Source organism: Atractosteus spatula, chromosome 6, assembly GCF_055471065.1.
Source record: "Atractosteus spatula isolate fAtrSpa1 chromosome 6, fAtrSpa1.hap1, whole genome shotgun sequence".
Taxonomy (NCBI): domain Eukaryota; kingdom Metazoa; phylum Chordata; class Actinopteri; order Semionotiformes; family Lepisosteidae; genus Atractosteus; species Atractosteus spatula.
Genome location: NC_142711.1, coordinates 55,279,425 through 55,306,766, shown reverse-complemented (window position 1 = coordinate 55,306,766; position 27,342 = coordinate 55,279,425). Strand labels below are relative to the sequence as shown.

The window sequence follows — 27,342 nt, the reverse complement described above, 5'->3', positions numbered from 1 at the left end:
CTGTATAATAATCATTAACACAGCAAGGCCTGTGCAGGAAGGTGAGAATTTTCTCTTGGACATTGCAGTTAATGGCAGTTTCAAGGAATTTGCATTACATCTACTCCAGCAAAGCCTGACTACTGCTGTGAAAAGTGTAGAGAGAAAAGGAGAGAGGGAGACTTAAAATGTTAAACGTGTTACCATGGAAATAGAGGAATTAAGAGCCATCTTTCTGAACATACTGTCACGAACCTGTCCTAAGAACATACTGAAACTAACAGAGTCAATGGATTCTTTAACCAAATGAAAGGCTGGCTGCGTTCTTCATGCTTAGACAGTGACACGGTTAATCAGAGAGACCAAAAACAACCAATGACATACAGTAACAGCTGATTGAACCCAGGTGAATGAGGATGAAGGACACTCTAGATTACGTACTGTAGTTCAGGTGGGTAGCTGCGTCAGCATGCGTAGGGGCTGCTTGGGGGTGCCCACTTATACTGATGTCTGTGGGGGGGTTGAGGGGCTGGTGAAAGATGATGTGAGCGGGGCTTTTTGGCAGGGGCTGGATGCCAAAACAACTCACTAAGAGAAATACTTTTTTCTATAAAGAAGTATCTCTTGCTCCACCTCCACAAGTAACTACTTAAGCAGCCTGCCAAGCCCTAGTGACTAGACAATGGAAATGTCCAGATCTGGGTTCCTCAACCACTGTAATACTATACATTTGGAAGAATTTCTGTATTTCACCCATCTTTGAATCTCTGAAATACTTTCAATACGTTTGTGAACTTTTACTGCATCCTCACCTTAGATTCACAATGGGCAGCGATCTCCTCGAATGGAGCTTTTTGAAACTTCTCGATCACTTGACGTCTCTTTTCCTTCTCCTGTTCTTCCAGACCAGTGGTATCTGATGAAATGTATTATTAATTAATTATTATTTCAGGTAAAAACAGAAAGTACTCTACGCTTGTGATGCAGAGATTTATTCACTCCATGTTAAAATAACAAAATCGACACTATTTTTTAGATTTACAAATACAGTTTAGACTCCCCACAACTTGTAATAGCTATGGTAAAAGCCTAGACTGGAGGAAAACAGTTCCATTCTTAAAGTTAATTGTGACACAAAGCCTGTGATGTAAAAATTGGTTGATCTAATAAAGTGTAGTGTAGAGCATGCAGCCTTCAGATTCAAACCAATCAATCTGAACTAAAGTCAGTCTTGTTTGGACGTGCCTACACAGCCATTTCAGGACTGCCACCTCACACTCTGCTTTTTCAACTTACCAATAGCTTTCTTCAGTGTTTCAAAGGTTATTTCCTCCGTTTTCTGTGACTGGGTAAATAGAAATAGTAGGGAAAATGAGGAATAAAAACAAAATGCTGAAGTAGTTTAAAATGCATTTTTTATAAAATAATTACAGTACATAAATTCTATTAGCTTCTAAAAATAATTATACTATTTTTATGACTCTCTCTCATGCATTGACATGTAATTCTGCAATTCTGTGAAATAAAAGGATTGTCTTGTTTCTGGACCAATAACAGGAGGCAAACACAGGAATGAAGAGATTACCTACCTTCTTCAAAAAAAAAGTTAAATGTCATCATTGCAGTGTCATCAAATGTCAAAATAATTTTCTAGTATATAATCTAGCATAAAACATTATTTATTTCTCTTAGTTTCAAATAGTTTCATATTGACATGTTTCCAGTATATATTACACGGCAGAAAATCCAAAAACAATAGAATTCCAGTTAACAGACCTATGACTTTATACTGAAGCACCAATCAAGTCACATCTGCACTACTACCATAGATTCTTGATTACAGGAGGCACATCCTGATTCTGCTACCTTCGACTGTCAGATGAATAATAATGCAACTTCATGTGAACACAATTGTTGCAGCACCCGGGTAGGCCAAGAGTCAATTATTATTCTTGCAAATCCATTGGACCCTACTGCCTTAAGAATTCTAATCAAAAAGCATGTTACAGTACCTTGTCTGGTTGATGGCTGGAAAGAATGTCCACCTGAATTGAAATGGTATCCACTATACTCTTCCTCCTGGAAAGTCGGTCTTCATCTGTTAAGAATGATAATCGTATGTACAGTATCTATGGCTATTAAAATGAATGAAGAAGGCGCCACTGCAAAACATTGTATTCTTTCTATTTTTCCATGTGGAATTAATCTATGCTTGTTCATTGTTTGATAACATACAGTATATTTTTAAAACGAGAAACCAAGAAGTTGTGATCTTCTTATTGTCTGTTTCTGAGCTTTGTATATAGCAGTTTAATTATAATGGGCAATCATGGGGCATTTCTTATGGCTTATGCACCTCATGCTTCATATGGAGAAGAGTGCCACCAGATATATTGTCAATTTTCAAATCTCTTAATTTATTAATTTGATTGACATCTTTTCTTCTTCTCAGCTGTTATAATCCCACAAGAATATACAAAATATAATGCTTCAAAATGAGAAGAAATAAAGATGCAGCCATGTGCTCTTTAAAACTGTCTCTCTTTTCAAACTTGAACATGGTCATGGCAACAGTGGAGATGAGCAAACTGGAGAACAGCAAACAATTCCACCACAGCTTCCCAGCTCCAGCATTAACTGGTCCACATCAGGAACCCTAGCAAAGCAGGTTTAAAATACTTCAGGCCACTACTAAAGTCACATCTACAGCACTTCTGGTGGCTCCTGACAACATCTGGTGCAGAGTATGACTAATACAGGCCTTTGTCAATGGACGAGACAATTGCTCGTTACCTTTACTTGACTCAAAGAAACAAGTATGTGAAGACAAAGAGGAGAAAAAATATAAATGTTAACAATGAATGTTGTTATTATTATGAAAAATATTTGAAAATAACAAATTTCAGTGCTTCTTACAAACAAAGTGCTTCTTACAAACAAGATCCAAGTCACAAAAAAACAAACATAGATCCTGAAGTGTGGTAAATAAAATAAAACTGTACACTGTACAAACACACCACAAATGGTAAATCCACCAGAGGCAAATCAAAACATATAATTAATTGAAAGAATGATTAACAAAAACCGAAAACTACTACTAAAAACTGTAAAAATGTTTTTTTGTGCTTGTAAGAATAAATCTCAGTAAATGTGTCCTGCAAAGGTTACACTTTGAACCAGAAACAATAGCAGATAAGCATAATAAAAACCTATTTTTTCCTGGCAGAATAGAAAACATACCTTCATTCAGAGTTACACAGGTGATAATGGTAAATTTTTATACTAAATGCAGGGTGATCAAAGACCCACTTTAACTGCGGTCTTAATAGCTGGAAGAGTACAAGGAAATCAAACACTGCATAAAGTGGCACTAATCCAGTTTGAAAAGTAATGTAAAATAATTTGTAAAGAAGGTCCTTAGTTCTGGATGGATAATGAGGCACTGTTTTGAAGGCATAAGGAATGCTAAATTAAGATATGACTGCTTACTATGGCAGGTGTCAACACTCATGATGCACCCTCCAACCAATTCCTGAAGAGCAGTTTCACTAAAGTAGAGGACTTGATAAATGTGGATCTCACTGAAACTAATACTTCATCTGGATGCAGACCCCCTATGCCCCCTAGTGGAGTCCTAATAAAAGACTAAATTGTTAGCACGTATTAACCGATGAACTAATTTAATCCGTCCATCTACTCCAAAAAATCTGAGAAAATTTTGAGTCATTAAAGCTAAGATTCTGAAATAGTGAAGGCACATTAATGTAAAGACATGTGCTTATGTCATTTTCTAGTGAAGTCAAACAATCTAGTCATATTTATTTCTAAAGATAAAAAATAATTTTACTGCCCAGTTAGTATATTTTAGTAGATGATGTTCAAAGGCACTACTAAATGTAATCCATGTATCTAATATTTCCAGGTGAAATAGCCAGTATCCTAAAGGTTTATATTGAAAACAGGGAAAAAGAAGGAAAGAACAAAGGAAAAGGAGGGAGTTCTAAAACACAGATAGTCACATTTACTAACATTTAAAACACTGCCAGCCAAACTACTACTGGATAAAACCTCCTACTCACCATACGATAATAGTACACGTGTGCAGGGCTGTTAGAAAGAAACTACTCGAAGATTCCAGAATAAGTTTGAGATTTTAGAGCTTATCAAAGATGATGGATGAAAGCAAAACAAAGCCACTAGATGTCATGATGGCTTCCTCTTAAGTAAACACACTTCGGTTTTTCTTAGAGAATAATAAAAAAGGATGTTGTTACAATATGTGGACCAACAGAGACAACTACTGAAGCCATCAACACCTCAGAGGAGTAGGCAAACACATAGTCTCATTTAAACTGCATACTACTGTATATGTATAACTGCATACACTTTGGTGTATGAACAGATTTCCAAGTTTAAATATTAATAATAAAGCATGAGCAGACTTTCTAGGCTGAACAATAACAAATAAATCGTAAGAGTCAGACCCAGAAGTGTGAAATTAATGTTTCGTAATGTTTCACCCCAAAGCACTTGTCATACAGGAGTGAATCCACTTTCTCTAACACTTCAGTTAGAGAAGTATTAAAAGTTTTGATCAAATTGATTGTAAGCCTCTGCAATGCGTGTCGCACAGTACTAGGGAGGCAGCATGTTCAAGTGATTTTCTATGAGCACAGCACATATTCAAGCAAGCTATCTGCATTTAAAATGAGCACAGCTTTGGGTGGACACTAGGCATCAGCTGCTGACTTAAGAGTGGTTCCTTTCTGACAACTCTACACGACACAGAGCTAAATCTAATGGTTACCTCTGGACTTTTGTCTGCACTTGTGCAGGATCTTCCCTACGGTATAAAGGACTGATTGAAAGGACAAAGAAAAGAAGAAAAAGGAGAAGAATAACACTTCCTTTAATAAAGAAGCACCGATACTCTATTAAATGAGAACAGAGATGAAAAACTTTATAAAATATCATTTGGATTTTAAACGTGGAAAATAACTAGCTATTGAGCATACTTCTCGTATATACAGAAGCAATGTATATCCTTAATTACAGTACTACTTCTGTCATTCAGGCTTAACTGAATTTCTCCAGTTCTTTTATTTTAAAGTTAATTGGAAAAGTACTGAAACCGCATGTCCTATGATACCTTAAATTTTCATTTCCCACTTTAAAGAAAGTACAGTAGTTCACTATTTTATATTTTATGGTCTCTTTTTCTGGTGTGATGTAAACTTGACACTTTAAATGTTTTACTATGACTTACAGCAACCGTAAAAAAAATTCTTTTTGTAGACTAAAAACATTTGTGTATACAGTTGTGTGCAATGGGTTAGGTGCTCCTAGTCAAATTTTATGTTTCACAGTTCACTACGTGAAAAGAATCTGACACAACCTGTGCATGGTACAGTACAAACTTAAACATGAGATCTTTCTGCAAATTTTAATGCATAGTCAGTATTTATTTACAGTTTTTTAAATATTCAAAATAATAAAACAGTGGATATGGCATGTGCAAAAGTTTAGGCACCCTGTTAGTCAGTACTTATCAACGCCTCCACTGGCAGAAATCACAGCTTCCAAAAATGTTTCTGTTGCCAGCTAGAAGTCTCTCTTTTCTTGCTATCAAAATTTCCCGATTCTTCCTTGCTGAACTCGCCTAGCTCAGAAGTATTCTTCGGTCATCTTGCATTCACTGCACATTTGAGATCAGATTTTCAAGTCTGAGGACTGTACAGCATATGCCATTCCTTAATCTTTTGCTCTTCTAAGATTTTTGGTAATGTTTTGCATTGTTGTCTTGTTGAAATATTCAACCATTTTTCAGCTTCAATTTCTTCACTGACTCTGGGACATTACCTTTACCTGGGATTTGTTGATATTTAGTTGAATTCATCCTTCTACCAACATAATATTTCCTGTGCCACACAATCCCAAAGCAAAATGGATCCACCCCTATGCTTAACAGGTGGAAGCGTGTTCTTTTCTTCATATGTTTCACTACTTTTTTTCCCAATTATATCTTCCTTTGGTTGTGGACAAAAATGTAAATTTTCATTTCATCCGTCCACAGCACTTTGTTCCAAAACATTTCTGGCTTACCTAAGTATTGTTTTGCATACTTTAGATGTTAGCGTTTGTAATGAGGTAGTAGGAAAGGTTTTCTTCTGACATCTGTTGCATGCAGATAATTTTCGCGTAACCTACTGTGGACCTATGGACAGTTTTTCCAGTGTCAGTTAAACTTTTCTGCAGGTCATTTGTAGGGATATGTGGGTTCTACTTTGCAGATCTGACCAGTTTTCAAATAGTTCTATCAGAGATTTTTCTGGGTCTTCCAGATCTGGCCTTGACTTCAACAGTTCCATTTAACATCCATTTTTTAATGATGTGTCTGACAATTGAAATTCCATGCTAAAAGCATTTAGAAAACCTTTTTATAGGCTTAACCTGCTGTGTCAGAGTCAATTATCTTTAATTTCAAGTCCTCATACAGTTGCTTAGAGGAGCCCATGGTTGTTGAAAGCAGACGAAACAACACTCACAACCTGAGAGGTTAGAAGGGTAAGAGTATTTGTTCACCTGACTCATTTTAAGGCCTAATGAGTCAATCAAGTTATACGGACTTTGAAAAACTTGAATTAAAAAAGTAGTAATAAATAAACTGGAAAGGTGCCCAAACATTTGCACATGCCACGTTCCCTTTTTTAATCTGTTAAAATCAGCAAATAAATAGAAATTGTGCATTCAATTTTGAAGGAAGATGACATGTTAAACTTTCTACCACACAGAGTGTGTGTAAACTTCTTTTCACTTAAAAGATTCACAGAAACATACAATTTGACCAGGGGTACCTAAACGTTTGCATACAACTGTAATTATTCAACTGGACTTGGCTTAAAAATCTTAATTGTCTTAAAATTAATCAAGTAATTAGGAATGCTCTTGATTCTTGATGAACCTTTGGGTTAATCATTTTACTTGAATTCTCAAACAGTTATATCAAGTATAGATTTTCTTCCACAAATACATAATATGTCCTATGCCATACAGACAAAAACAAAGAACGAAAACTAGGTTAATTTGAAGAAAGCAACATTATAAAAACAGAAAAATGGAGCAGTGACAGAAACCAAAACTCATTGGAAAAAATATCTGAAGCATGTTACTATTACCATAATTTACATTACTGACAATACTGCAATTGTTAGACCAAAATGTGTTACTGCATAAAGTCACAGTAATTGCATTATAAAACAATTATTCTCTTTACTGTCACCTGTCAAATTTATATTAAAATGTAAAATAGCGAAGATACCTCTATTCTAAAGACTTCAATTACATTGAAACAGTCCAGTATATTAACCACACATTGCAAATGAAAAGTAGAACATTAAAACAATAAGTTTAAAGGTGTTTCAGATGTGTTCCTGGCTCCAGCTAGCTCTCATTCTACAGCAAACAAAACATTAACACAGCAGTTATTGAAGACCACAACTAACTGTGTGTAAAGTCACATTCCTCACATGACATCTTAAATAAAACGTTGTGCTTTGTATGCTATTGGTGGAGGATTCTATTAGAGCTACTGTATACTGAACTTAACAGAAAACAAGCTAAATGTAAGTTCAGTGGTTTTCTTTTATTTTTTTTATTTCAGTAATTCTCTAACAAATTTATAATTTAAGTAGCACTTAATTGTTACACAATATGTACCACGTCCTTGTTGTTAGAACAAGGCAAAAGGATTTGATCCTGGGAAGTTATTATGTGTTCAATTTGCTGTGGATAACATTTATATTGGGAACTCAGAGCTGTAATGCTCTACTAAAGAGAGTATCTGAGAGCTGAATGGAACATTCCATTATGTTTGAATGTCAATGGATTCTGTTTCACATTTTACCATTACTGCTGTTTTATTGTTGTATATTATTGGAGGAGGAGCAGACAGTCTCAAGGCTAGAGGACTCAGATTGTCGTCTTTCTAAAACCAGAACAGTCCCAAATTCAAATGCTCAATTAAACATTTTTTTGTTTGTTTTCACAGACATTGCAGTCTTAACCCATATATGGATTGCATTGTCTATAGTGTCCTTATTTGTGTACATAGTCTATAAAGAGAAATTGTGTTTTGATGCATTACTTCTGCTCTCCCACAATGTGTTTTACAGATGAAAAGTTGCTTAGAAGTGACCGTCATAAATCAAATTAAAAAATGTCAAACGTACAGCAGATAAATAATTCAAAATGTTGTTTCAATATTTTAATTTTTTGGGAGGGTAGGTTGTTTAAAGTTATTTAAAGGCATAATACACGGAGATAAAGTGTACAAACACAAAGTCATTTAAAGGGGAAGTACAGAGGAGAAAAGCCAGAGATCAGTAGAGGGAGAATATTTATACAGAGAACTGCGTTCCTAATACAGTGAAGTCAGTTCCTTACCTGTCACTTGAGGAACATAGGGCACAGACAACCTGTCCACACTATAACTTGGACCAGCCAAAGACTCAGCAATTTCATTAGTCAAAAAGAAAAGGCTCTTATTTTCCTTGTCCAGAGACTTGGGAATTCTGTGAAAATTGAAAAATGAAGAAGCATCCGTAATCATAAAGCTGCTTATTTCTGGTAACAGTAAAGGTTGCAGTAAACCCATAGCCAATCCCATGAGTGCAAGGCACAGTCTACCACAGAGCCCCACCACATAGGGACAATATACATGCAGATACATTAATGAACCTAACCAGCATGTGCTTGGGGGTGGGAGGAAACTAGACAACCAGTTTATAACCCAAGAATAATAGGAGAACGCGCAAACACGACAGTCATACATACTGTAGAACCCAGAACCCAAGTGTTTCAAGGCAGCAGTATTACTACAATTACAACAAATAACTGCATAATAGACATGCTTAATGAACAATTAATTTATATATTAACTTTCAAATTTTAAGTGGATATTTCATTTTTAGAGAAACTAAAATTTCTTTACATACTTAAACTTTTCTAACTGTTTGTTCCTTAAATATCTTTGAAATGGTTTTCTGCTTACGTGCATTTCTCTCTGAAGATATGCTCTGGTAAAAGGTAAGGTGCCTCCAAGTTTCTCATTTCAATAACCTGGAGAAACACAAAGAGGGACTTGTGGTCATGCAAAACATTGGAGGAGCCATGGTTTGAAATGAAAGGAGAAGTCTGCTGTCCTGGTGTGGGGAGGGTGGAGATGGGGCTGTTGTGTACTGAAATTTTGGATCAAAGCTTCTTTTACAATTGTTCAACATTGAAGTAGAAACAAGTTAAATTTAGCCATCGCTTTTAACAAATTAAACAGCACCGTGTTCTCCACTTTGGCACATTTCAACTGCTCCGTCCACAAGTACAAGTTCTGTTCAACCTAAGAACAGAATCTACCTGAACATTCATTCAAAAGTTTCATTCATACTCTGGTCTTCAAGGGCTATATGGGTCTCCAGTTTTTAATGATATCCAAATCCTAAATTAACCCAATTTCAAAGTTCAAACCAAGCACTCATTAAAGAAAACCCTCTCTAGAATGCAGTGGTTGACACATGAAAATATTTTATGTACAGCAGAACAGTGACTCTCATTTCTAATTTATTTCATAAATGTGACTCTAAATGGAAAAATGATTTAGAAGTACAACATTTCAACCAGCATTGAGAGAAACAAATGCTTTCATTTTGAATATGAGAACTTAATTGTTGGTTGATTGCCTTAAATACTGTAAGCATTTTTAAAATGCATTTTTCAAATGCTGTAACTAAATCAGCCTGTCTGTGTGCCACAGATATACTGTAGCATTAACTTAACTAACTAAAGATTAAAGATCAAAGTTTTATCAAGTATGGTATCTAATACATTGCATTTGCGCTCTAAAATATAAGCACTTTATTAACTTTATTAACCATAACTTCATAACCATAGTCTTGAGCATGCTAAAACTGTTTTCCTGCATTTTTGCATTACGGTACTGTATATGGGGCTTTCAGTAGAGAAACACTGATGAAAAGGGCTACTTTGGCTTTGTTTTAGAAAGCCATCTAAAGACATAAAAATATGTGTAACTATGGATGCAAACAGTGAATGGAAGACCCGCTAAGAATTTTACGGATTGAATTGAGACTCCTGCAGTTTGACCATTTTGATTGTTTTCACTGGACACTTGACAGCCGCAGAGTTGAGGCAGCAGACTCTGAGGGGAGACAAACAGTTTGCACTGAAGCATAAAATAATTCAGTGAGGCCCCAGGGACAGTGACGGTTCCTCTTTAAAATGTTAGCAGGCCATCGGATGCCATCAAAAGCTGCAATGAAAAATGCCAGCTGAAGTAATTGATTCAAACAGAGCAACCAATTGCACGACTTTGCTCATCTTGTTCCAGCATGCTTTTTGTCTTCTCTCATCTTACCTTGCTGACATGCTGGCAGAAGGGGGGGTTTGCAATCATTTGACTTATGAAATTCAAATAGGCTGCCACCAGGGCCATGGTTCCACAGCGGATGAACATGGACAAGTTCTCTTCATTGACAAGGGCCATGTCCTGAAATTAAACATAGAGAACATGAAGAACAGCACATTCTGTGAACCGGTGAAACTGGGTATTTCAAATTGAACATTGCAGGGGAAGTAAAAAAATAGATATTTATACAGAGAAACATTAAAACACGTGGTTCCAAAACTCATTGGTTGCATTTTTAATGTTCCATATATCCAAACGATGTCTCTGAGATTTGCGGTCCAAATGAAATCTGTTGATCTTGAATTTGTAAAAAAAAATTATATTCTTTTTTTTTTTTACTTTATCTCTTCTAAAAGTGCACAACTTTTGCAGTTAAGCTTTAATGCTGTACACCAAAATGTTTTGTTTAGTTCCTAAAAGTTGTAGCATACAAGCTACTACAACTTGAATGCTCAACTGTTGCAATGGCTACAATTAAAGCACTGTTTTTAAATGCATTTTTTTTACAATTTTTATTTCACATTGTTCCTCTTTTCAAGATGAACTGCAGCTTGCTGGTGAAATACGGATTTATGTACTGTACATAGCAATTAGCCTAACACTGATAGTTCTCCATTTTGCACTCCATTTCATTGGGACATCTCAGGGAATTGGGATCAAAGTGATGAAATAAGCCATATACAATAAATGAGCTTTTTTTCCGTTCTTCCAAGTATTTTCAAACATTGATTAGATGAGGACACAATGTCCTTCCACATTGTGTTCTGATATTTCATACTTTTTAGTTTGGATGTATATATCTATGTATATACTGTATATATTGATTCCTGTAGCTCAATTGTGTTGTTTCTCTTTAACCTGAGATTTACAATCTGGACAAACAATAAGCAAAGCTAGTTTTTCACATTTGATTACAATGAAGGCTTCAGGGAAAGCACAGAGAAGCATATATTTTACATCTTTAGTTAAATCCTACTTTAATACTAATAATAATAATTAATAATTGCTTACACTTATATAGTGCTTTTCTGGACACTCCACTCAAAGTGCTTTACAGGTAATGGGGACTCCCCTCCACCATCACCAATGTGCAGCATCCACCTGGATGATGCGACGGCAGCCATAGTGCGCCAGAACACTCAGCACACATCAGCTATCAGTGGGGAGGAGAGCACAGTAATGAAGCCAATTCATAGATGGGGATTATTAAGAGACCATGATCGATAAAGGCCAGGAGAGAATTGGCCAGGACACCAGGGTAATAACCCTACTCTTTTTGAGAAACGCCCTGGGATTTTTAATGACCACAGACAGTCAGGACCTCGGTTTTATGTCGCATCCGAAGGACGGCGCCTGTTTACAGTATAGTGTCCCCATCACTATACTGGGGCATTAGGACCCAGATAGACCGCAGGGTGAGCGCCCCCTATTGTCCCCACTAACACCTCTTCCAGCAGCAACCTTAGTTTTTCCCAGGAGGTCTCTCATCCAGGTACTGACCAGGCTCAGTGGGTTGCCGGTTGTGAGTTGCAGAGTGATATGGCTGCTGGCTCTAATCATAACCCTTTAATCATTTTTTCCTAATAAGGGTGGTACACATGTTTACAACTGAAGTTTGAAGTTGGAAAACAAGACACATTAATATTTTAAATACTTACACAAATAGATCACTTATCATAAATGCATCGATAAACACTGAATACAGTTATTAAAGCATTTCGTTCAACATGCACTCCTGAACCTAATGCTCCCTATAAAGGAATACATACTGTATGACACCATTATAAATACTTTACTAGGCATAGGCTTAAAAAATTATGTTGTACTATATGACATGAAAAACAATCTTTGGGTTTTTATTAAGAGGTACTGTAATACCTTATATAATTGTTAGATTAGAAATGCTGCAGTTGAATTTGTAAATATAGATAGACTACCAGTGTACTTCCATATTACATAATAAAAAAGAAACACGTGTTCACTATAACATTGATGCTTTTGTTGGTTATATGGAAAATTCACAGCTGCACTTTAATCTGAGACATTACCTCCAACATATATTACATTTCTGCTTTACAACTCAAAGCAAGCTGAAAGACATTTCCCTTTCCAATGAAAAGTGCATGCAAACTGCAGTCACGTCAGCATTTGACTTGGTGGATTACCATAGAAACTGGACATGATAATGTTATATTGTTCGTATTAGTGTTCAGAGCAGTGAATATCTGAGGATGTTTTGTGAATTATCAAGTAATATTAAGAACGAAAGTTTAAAACTTAAACGAAAAAGAAAAACTCATAATGAGGTGCAAAATCCTACTGCAAATTTTGGTTCTTGGTCCTTAATCAGGAATGTAATATCCTGCTGGGTTTTGTCTTCTCTTGCATGTACAATCCTAAAGTCGGTTAGTCAAAGCTAACACAGCAACAGTAAATCAACCTAATCACCTGGATACAAAACACAAGAAATGAAACAGCAGGAAATTTCAAAGGGTATAAATGACTCTTTAAAGTGTCACAGATGGACAAAAGCAAGGAATCAGCTTGCCAGCAGACAGCACACCTGGTGCTTTCAATTTTAATACCACAAAGTGAAAATGCACAACGGCCTTCTGTTGACACCAAAGCAGTTAAAAGATATGTGATTTTGAAAAGGTATTGTTTTATATTATTTTTTGCAATATATCCACCCAAGATTGAATTCACACCTATGAACCAACCAACTGCATATGAGGGAGAATGAGAAGTGTAGGCCGACTCCTCCATCCCATCCAGCTTCAAGCTATTCATCATCAGATGTCACTGGATACTTGAACAGCATAATAGTTTGCCTGGTACTTTCACTAACTGCTTGTGTGAATGATACCCATTATTATTTTTACCCATACCCATCATAACAGGGTAACATGGTATACCCTTATATCCAGTGTATAGGTATACTCCTGTGCCATTTTGATATGAAATATGTATGGATTTGATTAAAGCATCCAAGAAACAGCAAACAGATGCTACTCCTTAGCAACTCACTGGCAGCAAATTCGCAGGCTTGCTGTTTTTAAACTCCCATTGGTCGGATGTGGGAGGTGTTCTACTCTGTGTGGTAAAAATAGCTACTGTATCTGGCTCTTTACAGTGCATTAATATATGGTAAAGTAGAACAATACAGCAGCTGACATTACTCAGGGGACAAGAAAATGACAATAATTAGAACAGCCAGAAAATAGAGACCCAAAACATGGTCTCTGCCTGATTTCTTCCTAAGAATGTAATTTCTGCCAAGCAGCTGTTTTTTTTTTAATTCACTTGAGCATGCAGATACACACTGTGCATCAAAAACCGAACTATCTCAGCCTGCCTCACCAACTGTGTAAAGTCCTGAGAAGCAAATGGGACATAAAGAGCCCTGGCAGAATAAATTTAAACCTGCCTCAGCTACCAAACACTTTGTACACATATTCATATGATATTCACAATAGATAAAGCATGTTGTGAAGGCATGTCTTTGTCATTCTATTTACTAGCATGGTTTGCTACTGTAACTAAATCTGAAAAACTATTGTTCACTCCTTCAGGTATATCACCCTTCCACCACTTAGAAAATTCTACAAAAGAGGAATGAATTAATCATGTTTTGCATACTAAACACAACCTTCAGAATAAGAAAAACCTGGATTTCCAACAATGCACGGGAACAAAACGGATCATTAAAAACATCCTGCTAGCCTAGCACGTAACAATTACCTTGCAGGTTATCTCGTCATTTTAATCCACCATGAAAGACAATGTTTAAGAGCCACATAATGGTGTACTTTAAAGCTCTCAAGGGAATACTGAACTGCCACCATTAAATCTTTCTTTTTGAGAAGTAACACAAGGTGATATTCAAGGTACTCTATGAAGAAGGAAATGGATTGATAATGAGACAATGATGCCATCAGGGGGATATTCTTTAGAAAAAACAACTTTCCGCGCAACCCCAGCAGTATCCTGTCCTGTCCTCACTGCAGTTCCTAAAAACTTAAACAACATAGAGTTACATGGACATCATCTTAACTCTCTTTCATGATTAGGTTAGGTCCCCTTTTCAGGCCATAAAGGCCCATGGGAAATAGGGGGAAAGAGCCACCATTTTTCTCAACCACCTAACACTGGAGATGGAGGTGATGTGGTCAGCATCACACTCCAGCCGGCCTATTACCCCCAGAAGGATTGACCCCTGGTACTCATTTGAAAAGGAGGCTGAGTGGACCTGGGAGCCGTCTGGAAGGAATTGGAGAAAGCTACATCGCTTGCCCCTACCTGGGACTGAACCCGGGACCTTCTGGTCAGGAGCTAGGCGCCTGTGCTGTCTGAGCTACCCCGGCTCACTCTTTCATGGTGCCTGATTTAAATGTATCAGTTAACTTTCCATATTGTTCTTTTCTTGGCAGAATTCCACAGTATCCTAAATTGTTTTGGCTTATTGAGCACATGATTATGCCCACTCATGAAACTAATTCATGTGCTTTGATGTGTGGGTTTCAATGTGTACGAATTCAAATTTGTTTTAGATTAAAGTCTCCTGTCAGTGGTCCTCGGCCCGCTTATACTGAGGGCACCATTATCCTTGTTGTAACAGCCAAAATCACTCACAATGAAACCTCATGAGCATACACCTGAATGTAGACTGATGAATACAGACCCGTGGGTCCATTTATTTGTCTTCAAGCAATACTGACAATCCTACAGCACAGCATTGACTGTTACTAGGACAGAATTGTTTGGTAAGCCAATGGAGGATGGATGCATTTGATTTGATTGGAGTTTGTCCTGCCTAAAGCTGATAACTTCAGAAATCAGTTTTGAACTTGCAATTCCACTTCTGAGCACACTGTCAGCACTATCAAGGGTAGTGCATCTCACATTTTAGAGATTAATAGTCTATTTTCAACAGGTATCTGAAATGAGCACTAAAATGAAACCTAACATTATTTGCACCTATAAAATTAATTTGAAATTAGTGTCTCAAGTATTAATTCATGCATTCATTCTGTATTTTTCGTGTATGTTTTACATCTGCTTGGATTTATTGTGACTGAGATGATGAGTGCCTTAAATTTATCCTCACTGCATCCCCTAAGTGTGCTGTGTTTCTTTAAGAAGAGATGTGACAAACATTATTTACAAACATGTTCTCATTCTGCAAAGGAAAACATTCAATTCACAGACTGTTCTAACCACTGATAACTCTGTCATATATTTATTCTGAAGAAACAAATCTGCATCGCCACTCTGTCTGGGACAAGATGAAATAATAGCCAGCACATTATTATAGTGTAAAATAATAATAAACATTATTTTATATAGCATCTTTAAAAGTCACTTCTCAACGTACTTTACAGTAAGGAAAAAAACAAAGAGAAGACACAGCTGAATTAAACAATTATAATAATGGTCTGGAATACAATAGGAAAGCAAAGCAATTAAATGAAAGCCCTTCTAAAGAAGAAGGTTTTGACTCTTGATTTGAAAGTACTCGGGGTAGGTGTCTCTGTGATATCCTTATTTACAGAATTCCAGAGCTTTGGGGTATAGCAAAGGAAGGCCCTGTCACCCATGGAACACAAATACGTTTTGGGGAAAGACCTGAGACCAGAGACAGTCGAATGAAGGTTGCGAGGTGGAGAGTAGGAAGATAGTAAGTTAGACAGGTACCGAATTGCAAAGCTATATAGAGCCTTTTAGGGGAGCATGAGGACTTTCAAGTTGACACAAACCCTGATAGGACTCGAGGATAAGAATAACGTGGTCACTTGCAGAAGACAGGTCAGGATTGTGGCCGCCGAATTCTGGACATACTGAAGTAACATCAGGAAGGATGGTACTGTGCTGTAATTTAAGCTCTTATCGTTACCTGCAGAGCGATAGCCAGACGGATAAGGTCAATCACCACTTCTTCATTGGCCAGTTCTATGGTGATGAGAGCCAGGGCAGTGAAGAGCAGCTCAAAGTTCTTGTGCACATTGTCTTCTTCCTTGCACCCCAGGTAGATGTGACGGTACAGCTGCTGTCCATGCTGCCAATGGAAGAGAAAATCAGTATGCCTACACCTTATTACTGATTTAGTACCTCAATTGTTTTGAGGATGTATAAAATCACTTGTCTGTCATTCACAAAAAAATTGAATTACTCATTAATGGCACCATGCAAGATAAAAATATAGAATTTCTATCCAGAGTTTGAAATAATCACAGGGGAAAAAATACACTTATAAGCATGCCCAAAAAGGTTATTTTTCATTTAATCTGACCATAACTACTGTATGGTTCCAACAGGCATTCAATGAGCGTTTTCCTTTTGTGGCTTGTCATCTTACTGTACTTGCAATTTAATCACGAATACCATATCCATGCATGTGATGCTGAATGGTAGCTTTCAACACTTGTAATCCGGGACTGCCAGTTTTTGTTGGAGATCGCCAACTGCTGCCTCTGGATTCAAGGCTGGCCTGGGAACTCCCTGTCTCACAACTTGTTGTGAGCAAAATACACATCCATTCTTCCAGGCAGGGTTGCCAGCATACCAACAGCCTTACAGTACATTAATCAATAATCAACACTGCAGTGGGAAGTAGTAGGTTTACCAATTACAGTTACAGCACAACATTTTTAGAATTGTTTTGAGCAAATCACCTATACTTAAGAAAAGCTGAAAACGAGAAGAAGGTATTCACCCCATGTAGGCATTGTTGGTCTGAAAAAGCACTTCCACACAGTGTACACACTTGTATCAGGTCCCCTCATAGTCTTCTCTGTCCAAGTCTAAAATACAAGTTTCTTCACCGCTGGTATAGAACATACCCTTAAGCCCCAAAATATACAGTAACTACTGTACTTATATAATCCATAACCCATTCATTTACATGTTGTTTTTTGGTTCCTATTTTGTCAGGGGTCTGTATACATCTGGGAGACACTGTATGAAGTAAAAAATTATCGTATTCAAGGTTTTTAAGGTTTGCACGCATAGATTGCATGCAAATTTAGAGCTATATCAGATATTTTACTTAAGACACTGTGTAAGGTAACTCAGCAGTACTTGTACATTCCTATCCTACAGGATGATCCCTCCATTGGGGCCCTCTTTCCTGACCCCCCATCATCTCATATCGCCGACCACCTAATCTGTGCAACCTTCTTGTTCACAGCTCCCTTGACCGCCCTCAGCAACCATCCACACCAGGCACTTTTCCCTGCAACAGAGCTCGCTGTATCATCTGCAAGTACATATCTAACACCATACTCATACAAGGCCCCTTAAGTACATCTTGTACCTCCAGCATCCTACTGTATCTCCTGCAGTAAATGCCCAGCCATCTACCTTGGGGAAACAGGAAGAAGACTCGAAGACGGCTTCAGAGAACATGTTAGGGCTCTGAAGATTAAAGATTTCTCCAAGCCCATAGTTTCTCAAATCACCTCTGACAGCCATGATCGCACTGATCTCTCCGTCTGCATTCTCAAAGTAGGATTTTTTTAACTCCTATAGCAGAAAGACATCAGAAACTAAAATTATCCTGAAACTTAGGTCACACCTTCCCTCTTCCCTCAATGACAGACTTGTTTTCTTCTAATTCTCTCTATTTATTTATAGATTTCGTTTCACACCTCTCCTCCCCTCTCTCGACCTCGCACCACTCGATTGGCCACTCTGCCTCTCCCCTGCTCCCACCTCCTCCTCTCTCCTGGCTTTTGTTTTCCCATGCTATATTATGTTTGCTGACTGCCCTATCTTTCTTATACCCGAAGAAGGCTCCGCAGCAGAAACGTTGTTTTCTTTCTGCTCTTTTCAGCATGGAATAAACCTATTGTTCGTTTGCAGCCTACGCATGCTGATGCAGTTACCCAACTTGTACATTAACATCCTCATTACTTTGCTGTTTTCTAGAACTCATTATGACCACAAGTGAGAATATTCTTCTGGTGCTTTGTGTGACTAAGGTTTTTTTTCTCACATAATTAGGGTTTTAATAAAATTCACATGGGCATGTGTTATTCTGCTGATGTAAATGCGGTGCTTTAAACATGGCGTTTGGATGAGTTACTGTATATTACACTCAGAACCCATCAGACATTGCTATATGGAAGCCAGGAGGGGAGAAAGACTGATTTTCCTATAACTACCCTAGGAACTGTTTAGATTATTAGATTACATTTAATTTGCTTTGCATCAGATGTAGTTTAGAATCAAAATCTAGAAGCACTACTTGTATTTTATTTACATTTTATCAGTATGAATGCTAAGCATATACAGTAGACAGAAATTCATCATTTACTTTGTATGGGCCTTGAGCCCGGTTGCAAAGGAAGCCCAAGATAAAACAAATTCAAACAGAAATGAATTACAAAACCTGGAGCACTCAGCAGACTAATCAATCTTATCCCTTTTAATTTTATTTTACAGTCTTAAAAAATATTTTTTTTTTTAGACAATACACTTCAACTTTCAGTGTACTTCCTATGTGATATACCAGGAAGAAAACAAAATGATTAGCTGCTTGACGAAAAAAGAAAAGCAAATCCTGATTTTGTACATTTAGAACTGTTCTGCTTCTTGATAAAACTCCATACAGCACTAATATGAATGCGTTTTGAGATATTATAACTGCAAAGAAGCTACCTGTATATAGCTTTCAAAAGCACCCTATAATTTGAATAATGCTTTAATGTCATTTGCTATAGAGATGCAAAGTGGAGACAGCTGTGTCTTTTCTCTTAACTTTATACAGTTCTCAAAAGGGTTTTTACATTAAAACAAACAAAGAGTCCCTGTGAAGTGAAAGGACTGTTTTAATTACGGTACAGCATTTAATCAAAGGGTAGTCCACTTCTGGAAATTTTTACATTCCTGCCTATCTTCAATAAAGCCCTTACTATTTTCAACACATCATTTGATATTTTGGTTTAGGGATGGTAACCTTCTAGTGCACACCAACCAATAAGACCAGTCTTTATTTAGTCCCTTTGCATGAAAGTTCTACACGGATGCAGGCCTGTTACCAAGTCTAAAACTAAACCAGCTCGTTTCCTCAATTTACCATCAGACAGAAATAACAATACAATAAATCCAATGCTTCCTTCTCAAACATACTGTATACTGTGTATTAAAAGACAGCTCATCATGCCATTCTGCATGTGTGTTTCTTAATTAAATATGGGGATACTGTGGATAATGTAAATTGATTAAAGGTTTTTGGTGTAATTTGCTGTAAGTGATCATTTTATAAACTGACCATAATGCATTTTGTGGTCTAAGCACTAGTTCACCTCAGAAATAAGATGTCAGTTTCGGTCAAATTAATGAAAAACAGAAAGGAACCCATACTGTATGTCCCACTTACTGTATACAGAGAACACCTCTTTTTTTGCTATTAGTATGTTGAAAGCAGAACTACCTTAGTGTAGTGATGTTCGTCATCTGCAGTGTTCACATTCAGCAATTTCTAATCTGACAATTCATTACAGCCAGACATAGTTCATCAATGACAGGATATGATCTTGGATACCATGAGTCATAACACCTCACCAAGACAGATACAATTCCATTGCCTACTACATCACCATCATAGTTTTCCCACTCAAACAATGTATGTTGCTTACTTGCCTTGAACATTACTGAACATTACTTGAACATTATTTGAATAATGTTTGTCTCTAATTTAGGGCTCAAAGATCTGTGAAAGAGCAGAAGTTGTTTTTAACCTCTGAGAGAGAACAGAATAGAATCCTACAAGATAACAGTTATTTCAATAATTTTGCAATTTAATAAGTTTGTATTGATAAGGTGACCATATAGTACCTGTGACTAGCTCGTCTTTCACAGTAGTTCCTCTGTTGATCACTGTGAATTTACCATGATTAAAAAAAAATAAAATAAAATCAATTTACCAGTGTGGTTTCTACATAAAAACAATGTTTGTATCCCTGCTACATAATTACTGCACTGTCATTTTTCTGATAACTGTGTTTTTTTATGAAGCTCAGTATCTTTTATAAACCTACAGTCATACAAGATTGACAAGTCCTTTTTTGCCTCTCAGTTGGTACTCCCATCATTTCCAAGTTAATCCAGGACATTTTGTGAAATGTTTTTTTTTTCAGACTATTAAAACTTTTATGGCTTTACCTTATAGCTTTACGGGTTATACTTTAGCTTTAATCTGAATAAAAACGTTTTGACTAATTACATCCATTTAGAGTAATAAAGTACAGGCCAACATAGATAATTGTGAAATCTCAGATTTCTTGTACTATCTTAATTATTGTGTCAATGTCTCACTTAGAAGTCAATGTTTTGACAACTTCTCAAGATTTCACATCTACTAAAAGATTAGACTATTTTGGTGAATACAATTATTCAATGACGTGGGATGTGAATTTTCCTCAAATCCATTAAGATTAAGATTTTTTTTTAATTGATACAGAGCTGTTACTTTTCCAGCACTTATCTTTACTGAAAATTTCCTGCAGGTTCATTTACCAAATGCACTACCAGGCCATCTGGAACAAAGAATAGCTTTAGAAAAATAAGTTAATGTATTTGGCCCCATTCTTTTAAAATAATTTATATTGAACATGTGAATGCTACAGTATCAGGTATTTTAAAGAGAAAATATACAAAAGGAAGGTCTACATTTATCCTTAAGCCTATCTACATTATCCTTAAAACAGTCTTATAAACAAACCTGTATAAATGCTTATAAAATAAACATTATACATAATGCTTATTTTATACAGCCTTTTTCATCATCTTTATCAAGGGAGCAAATAATTCTGGAGGTGATTGCAATTGCCTATATGTCTTGTGGATGCTGCTGTACAATAATTACACTGCAAAACATTTCATGGTTTCTTATTAATGGATCCAAATACAGTATAGGATCCTCCCTACTATATATCTAAAATGCTTTATTATGTGTTAGGATGAAAATCAACATAAAAATGAATAATTCTTATTATTACCGATAAAAAATTGCACTATTATTTCTGACTCTTGCAACTCCATCATGACAATTATTTCTAGCTACCAGCTTCCAGGCAACAAGAATCATTAGACTGCAAAAAGCAGTAGAACAAGTGTTTTAATCATCATAGTAATTTCAGGGATTCTGGATGTGTTAATTGAATGCCCTTCTTAAGCAATTGTGTTCGTTAAAAATAAATGATGGTATATTTAGGAAAATATTTAATGTAGGCATAATCATCCATTTTCTTTCCAATAGTCTATAAATTGAGATTGATTAATTATTATGAGAGGAACACTGTCAAATTAGGCTAAACTAAAAAACACATTATATCTTGGGGGATTTATGATAGAAACTGTAAATCTGTTAAAGTGTTGCCTAATTTGTAAAGGAATTCTCAAACGTAAATGATGGTGCTCATTACTGTTTGTGCTTCTGATACCTCTGTATTGTTCTCTTTTGTAAACACCTTCTGTTACTATACATAGCCACCCTCACCCCTAGTATGTGTAAGCCCCGATGTATAAAAGCATCTGAAAAATGACTATAATGGTTATTATTTCACATTACTACACATAATTTCCTTGCCGGAAATTATACATGAAAGAATTACACGAAAACCTACCATATTCCACTAATGCAGCTCAACTGATCTCATTACAAATGCAAGTAAAATGGCATTTCCTTTTGAGAATATACAGCAAAAATAACACGCTACCACCATTGTAGACTCTAAAAGCAGTGAAACTGAAAGGAAAAAAACTCACTATCAACAAATACCCATTTCCACTGTTCACTGCCACTTCACACTCTTAACCTTAAAGACATGACTTTCCTCCATTCCAGTACTTAATTAATAAAGTATGTTTTTATAAAAATATCAAAAGTCCACTATCCGGTGTAATCACAAAACATTTTCCAAATGTTTAACACTCTCTCCTCCCCTGGATTCTCAACCTGTTTCTTTACTTTTCTTTTTTACAGTATGTTAAGCAAGCAGTTCTACAACAACTGCACATTTTGGTATTGGCTACTCCTTATTTGGCTCCTTCCAGTTTAGTTTCTGTTCTACACATTACTGAAACTGTTCTGTTTTCCATCACAGATTATGATTCTCTACCTCCATTTTTCTTCATTCTATCACAATTGTTCCCTCCTCTACTGCCAAGAACTTTGATGTCACCCTAGAATCTCTTCCTTTGCTAATTAAACCACATTTTTATTGTCAATGTGTTTGTTATTTTTTCTAATTCAAACCTAAGATACCACTGTTTACACACACACACACACATATATTGTACACAGTTCATTTGATATTATATCATTTTGATTAAGGTTAAAGTTTTTTTGTGGCATTATTATAACTGGATGTTGTCTTGCAGAGAATAGCCCAAAACATGTGACACAATGTGTTGAAGGGTATGTAATATACAGTATCTCAACATATCCAAAAAGAAATAGGTTAATATGACACAGAGAGTCACAGGTCTCTTTCAATATTCCTGAAGTCTGGGAAAGGGAGTGACACTGACATTTAGCTGGGGAAGGGTTATAAAAAAACAACAGTATAGAAAAGTAGTTGGGCATTAGGCAAGGAGAGGAATATAACAGGTATTAAAACCAATAATATTTGCTTTTTATATATTCTTTCTTTAAAAATACAGTTCCCAACTCTGCTATTGATATTTCAAATAAGACAAAAATTTTCCACTTACTGTAAACCTGAGAATGCAAATCATCTTTAATTCTATTAGTACTGCATCTGTCTCCAAATTATGTTTTAAACTTAAAGTCACAGTAATACAGGTCACACAATTCACAATAATTCACAGGTCACATCTCATTAGTAAAAAATAATACAGTGTATTATTGAATTCTGTCATTTACTGCTATTAAATTTATCTTCACATGCTCTAATTTTTCACAAGTTATGGATGTTAGCTAAAAGCTTCAAGCTAAACAGCATTCTAAAAAAATAAAGGAAATAGTATGTCACTGCAATATCTTCTCCAACTACTTCTCTAGAATCTAAACTACTGAAGCCTATCATCTTTTTCCCTTTACAAGTTAATAAGAAAAAGAAGAAATGAATTTTGGAGCACAAGGTACCCACTGTGGCCATTTCTGTGTCATTCACACAAAGCTCCCATAAAATTCACTACAAAGAATTTTTTATTTGTATTTTCTTCTTCTAAGTTAGAAGTAGAAAAATACATTTTTTTCGTCCTTAGGCAAATCACAAAGCCAAAAGGCATATTTGCTAACAGATGAAAAAAGTTCATACATGCAAACAGATTTTTGGTTAAGGCATCCAAAAAAACACTTGACGTCAAGCGCAAGAGAAACGTTATGGACAAAAATGATCTGTACCCGGAAAATAAAGCTTTTGGCATATAGATCAATACACTCCCTGTTGCTTAACTATCTACCTGTGAGTGAACTTGAAGGACTTGAACCACTCACAGTGAGGAACAATGGCTGAGAATGCAGTCACATATACTGCCAGCTGGCACCATGCAAGCTTGCTCTAATAACTCTGCAAGAGTACCTCTATCGCTTCCTTTCTTTTCAATGCCCCCTACTGCACGAATGCCCTTACTGAAAACTGCTGGGTCCTCAGCTGTGACCACCACATTTCTTCGGCTTGCTAATGGATCTCTAGAGACAAATGGAAGCCGAGCAAATTACATTTTTGTGCAGCTTAATCCCCTACCAAGTGTGCAACTTTCTGGCAAAGCAAAGTGTCATGGGCCTAATCCCTAGGTCTCCATCTAGCATTGTCAGAAAGAGGAATAATAATTTATTATTTATTATACAGAGGGAATGATTAGACTAGATTCACACAAAGTCAATATTGTTGAGAAAAAATTCTCAACAACTAATCAATAATAAATATAACCAGATTTCGGAGTGATTTACGTGTAGAACACAGACTCATAGCTGACAGACGACAATTACATACTTTTACTACAAATACACATGGTGTTGTACTATTAAACGTAATTAGGGTTTAGGGTACTAAGTGGAAAATCATTATATATATATTATTTTACCTTTTTCATGAAGCTGACATCTTGTTTAGAGATCTTCTCTCTTTTGATCTTCAAAGCTGATACATCTGGGATAATTCTACAATCAATATGGAGAAAACATTTTTAACAGTTTGTAATGAAAACTCAACAGCAGTGAAGTTAAGAGATGTGGGGAAGTACTACTGATTCTTAAGCAGTAAAATATTCATACTAAACAAAGCCATGATTTAAGAATTGCTGGCAGGTACCATAAGTCATCTTAACAACTCTTCTGTATACACCATAGTGTATATATAGCCTCCATTCACTTTAATTATAACTTACTGGGTGTCTTAAAAACTTTGGATGTAACTTGGATGTAACTTTGGATGTAAGCTTGTAAATATAAAATATTTTATACTCAAATATAGAAATATAAAACCCTGTAGAGTTCTCATCCACAATCAGGGATAATGCAATATATGGCAAGATTTAGTAGAAAATACTATTTAAAGTCTTCATAATGTATCTAATTTATCCCTTTTGCTTATTTTTAATTTTTCTGAGCTTCCATTTTTTGTCATACCATTCGTCACCTTTTGCTTTTTAATAAAATGCACTGCTCATAAAAAAGAAATACTGATCCATAAACAGATGAGTGCATACACCATATACAACAAGCAGTGTAGTGACAGCAGACTGTCCCATGTTTCACAGGATCAGGCAAAACTTACAAGTGGATCATGAAAAACCACTGTGACAGGCAGTCAGTATGAGTCCCTGCCTAGGAGTAGCCAGCTGTTGGCCACTGCACTCCTGTCCTGAAACCTGACAGCTGAGCTCCTCCTCACCTAATGGCTTCTGTCTTCTCAGCAGGTGCGTGTGGCAGCCAGGAGAAAAGCATAAAGACTGCTCAATAGAACTCTGCTACAGAGAGAAAGGCTGACTCATTTTTGTGACTTTTTTGTGTGACAATTGTGAAACTTGAGAATAAAGAGCTCCACTGCCCTTCTTGGGGTTACCTTCCTGGTAACACTGATACCAGGCCAGTGACAACCATCTTGACAGTGACCCACATAAATCAAAGATACAAACTTTACCTTATCCCACGCAGCTTGGCCCTGTTATCATGGCGATCGATGAGGTTGTGCAGAATCTCCAAGACGAGCTGCCTCAATTCACTGTCCTCCATGAGGGAGATTGAAAACAAAGGGTCCAGGAAGGGCGCGGGGAGGGCCGCGGCTATGGTCTTCGCCTTGTAACCTGAGGTCACCTGGCATGCAAGGCCATGGCAAGAGATGCAGCTCATTAGACAGTGCAAAGGTGGCAGGTAGAAATACTTAGGAAAAAGAAGCAGTAGCTTCTACTGTGACCTTTCTAATTTGTGGCCTTCCACGAATTCCTATGGACAGTAGACAGTTGCAAATTATGCGTTCAGACCCTGACTCATATTTGAAAATAACCATTGTAAAAGATACATTTACTATATGCTTCTGTACATACTACGATATACTGTACACTACTGTGCAAGTACAAATATTCCAGTCTTTCGTCGTATTTTTCATTTATTTCCAACAGCGATGCAGATTATAGACTACCAGTGTGAGCTAAATATGAAATGTAGTCAAGCACGGTAACTCTATCACATTCTGCTTATAAAAAGAGAATTTTGAACCAAGAACCACATGGCTCAGCTGTTCATCCCCAGTGGAGAGCAAACGATTGCGGCACAGGGTTTAATCTGTACCTATGTGGAAAGTGATAGGAATCAAAAGAAACATTTGATCTTAAGTAAGATAAAGCTCTGCAGGAAAGCACATTTAAAATGTCTAAAAAACCTTCTTCGCAGGAAATAAGACGTCTGCCTTGTGATTAAACAGGATGACCTTTTGACTGCTTGGATTTATTAAGCTTTGGCTGGAAGCAACTGCAGGCAAGTAAATTGCTTTAAACTGTACCCATGGACACAGAACAAGGACCTCCGATTCGCCTTGGAGCTGCAGCAAGCTAAAAATAGGCTAACCTTTCAACATACTCTGTTAAGGAATATAAAACAGCACATTTTTACCGCTAAAGAATAATTTACATTCACATTCTGGAAATTGTGCAGATTGCATTTCATCATTGCCATTGGAATTTATGGTACCTTATCTTACCACATGTTAAGATGGGGCAAATATAACATGAATACAGCCAAACTGCTAACCTTATATGCATGCTTTGATACTTCCAGAACAGCAAAAGCTTGTTTGAAAGCATTCAGACTAATATACCTTTGTAAGATGGAAGAAAGTATAAGAATCAAATCATTTTGTCTTAAATGAGACCGATTACTTACCTAAAACACCTTGAGTACTACTCTAGTTCTTGAAAAGGTGGCCACAGGGGTCACCTTGATAACATTTATAAATCAGCGTTCACTGTAAAGAACAATTCACACTGATGTGCTTGCTTCTTAGTTGACCAATTCGGTATCTTTTGCACTAGACAATAATTGCTCCTAAGAATGGCCATAATATGACAGATGAATAATCCACAGAAGGAATAAAATCCTCAGAAAGATTATTGTACTTTTAAACAGATAAAAAATGAGAGAAAAAATGTATTTATTTCTGGTGTGTATTTGTTTTAAAAACTTGATTATATACAAGAAGTAACAATAGACAAGTTAATAGGTATAGTTAATAGTAATACGCAGACTGGCATGAATCCATTAATCCTAAACTGAAACTCCTGACCTCATATTTTATATTTTATGATCTTCATTCTTTTTTTCTTTGTTCTTGTGTAGTGGTATGGTGTGTTAAAGCCCCTAAGAATGTCATTAATTTGCCTTGAAGAAAAGGTGACTCACACTCTGCAGAACATGGTTG

The 27,342-nt window shown here is 36.4% G+C and overlaps 1 protein-coding gene across 2 annotated transcripts in view; it reads right to left on the bottom strand.

The window, feature by feature from the left end:
- The window catches only part of efr3a (EFR3 homolog A (S. cerevisiae)), a 133,268-nt gene that overhangs the window by 3,590 nt on the left and 102,336 nt on the right, over positions 1-27,342 (bottom strand). For both annotated transcript variants that reach the window (XM_088919095.1, XM_088919094.1), the window contains exons 14-22: positions 25,570-25,742; positions 24,512-24,587; positions 16,350-16,511; positions 10,406-10,537; positions 9,029-9,096; positions 8,422-8,549; positions 1,992-2,077; positions 1,276-1,324; positions 792-895 (exon numbers count right to left, since the gene is read on the bottom strand). In XM_088919095.1, the coding sequence (XP_088775221.1) occupies positions 792-895; positions 1,276-1,324; positions 1,992-2,077; positions 8,422-8,549; positions 9,029-9,096; positions 10,406-10,537; positions 16,350-16,511; positions 24,512-24,587; positions 25,570-25,742 (978 nt within the window). The remainder of the gene's footprint in view (positions 1-791; positions 896-1,275; positions 1,325-1,991; positions 2,078-8,421; positions 8,550-9,028; positions 9,097-10,405; positions 10,538-16,349; positions 16,512-24,511; positions 24,588-25,569; positions 25,743-27,342) is intronic.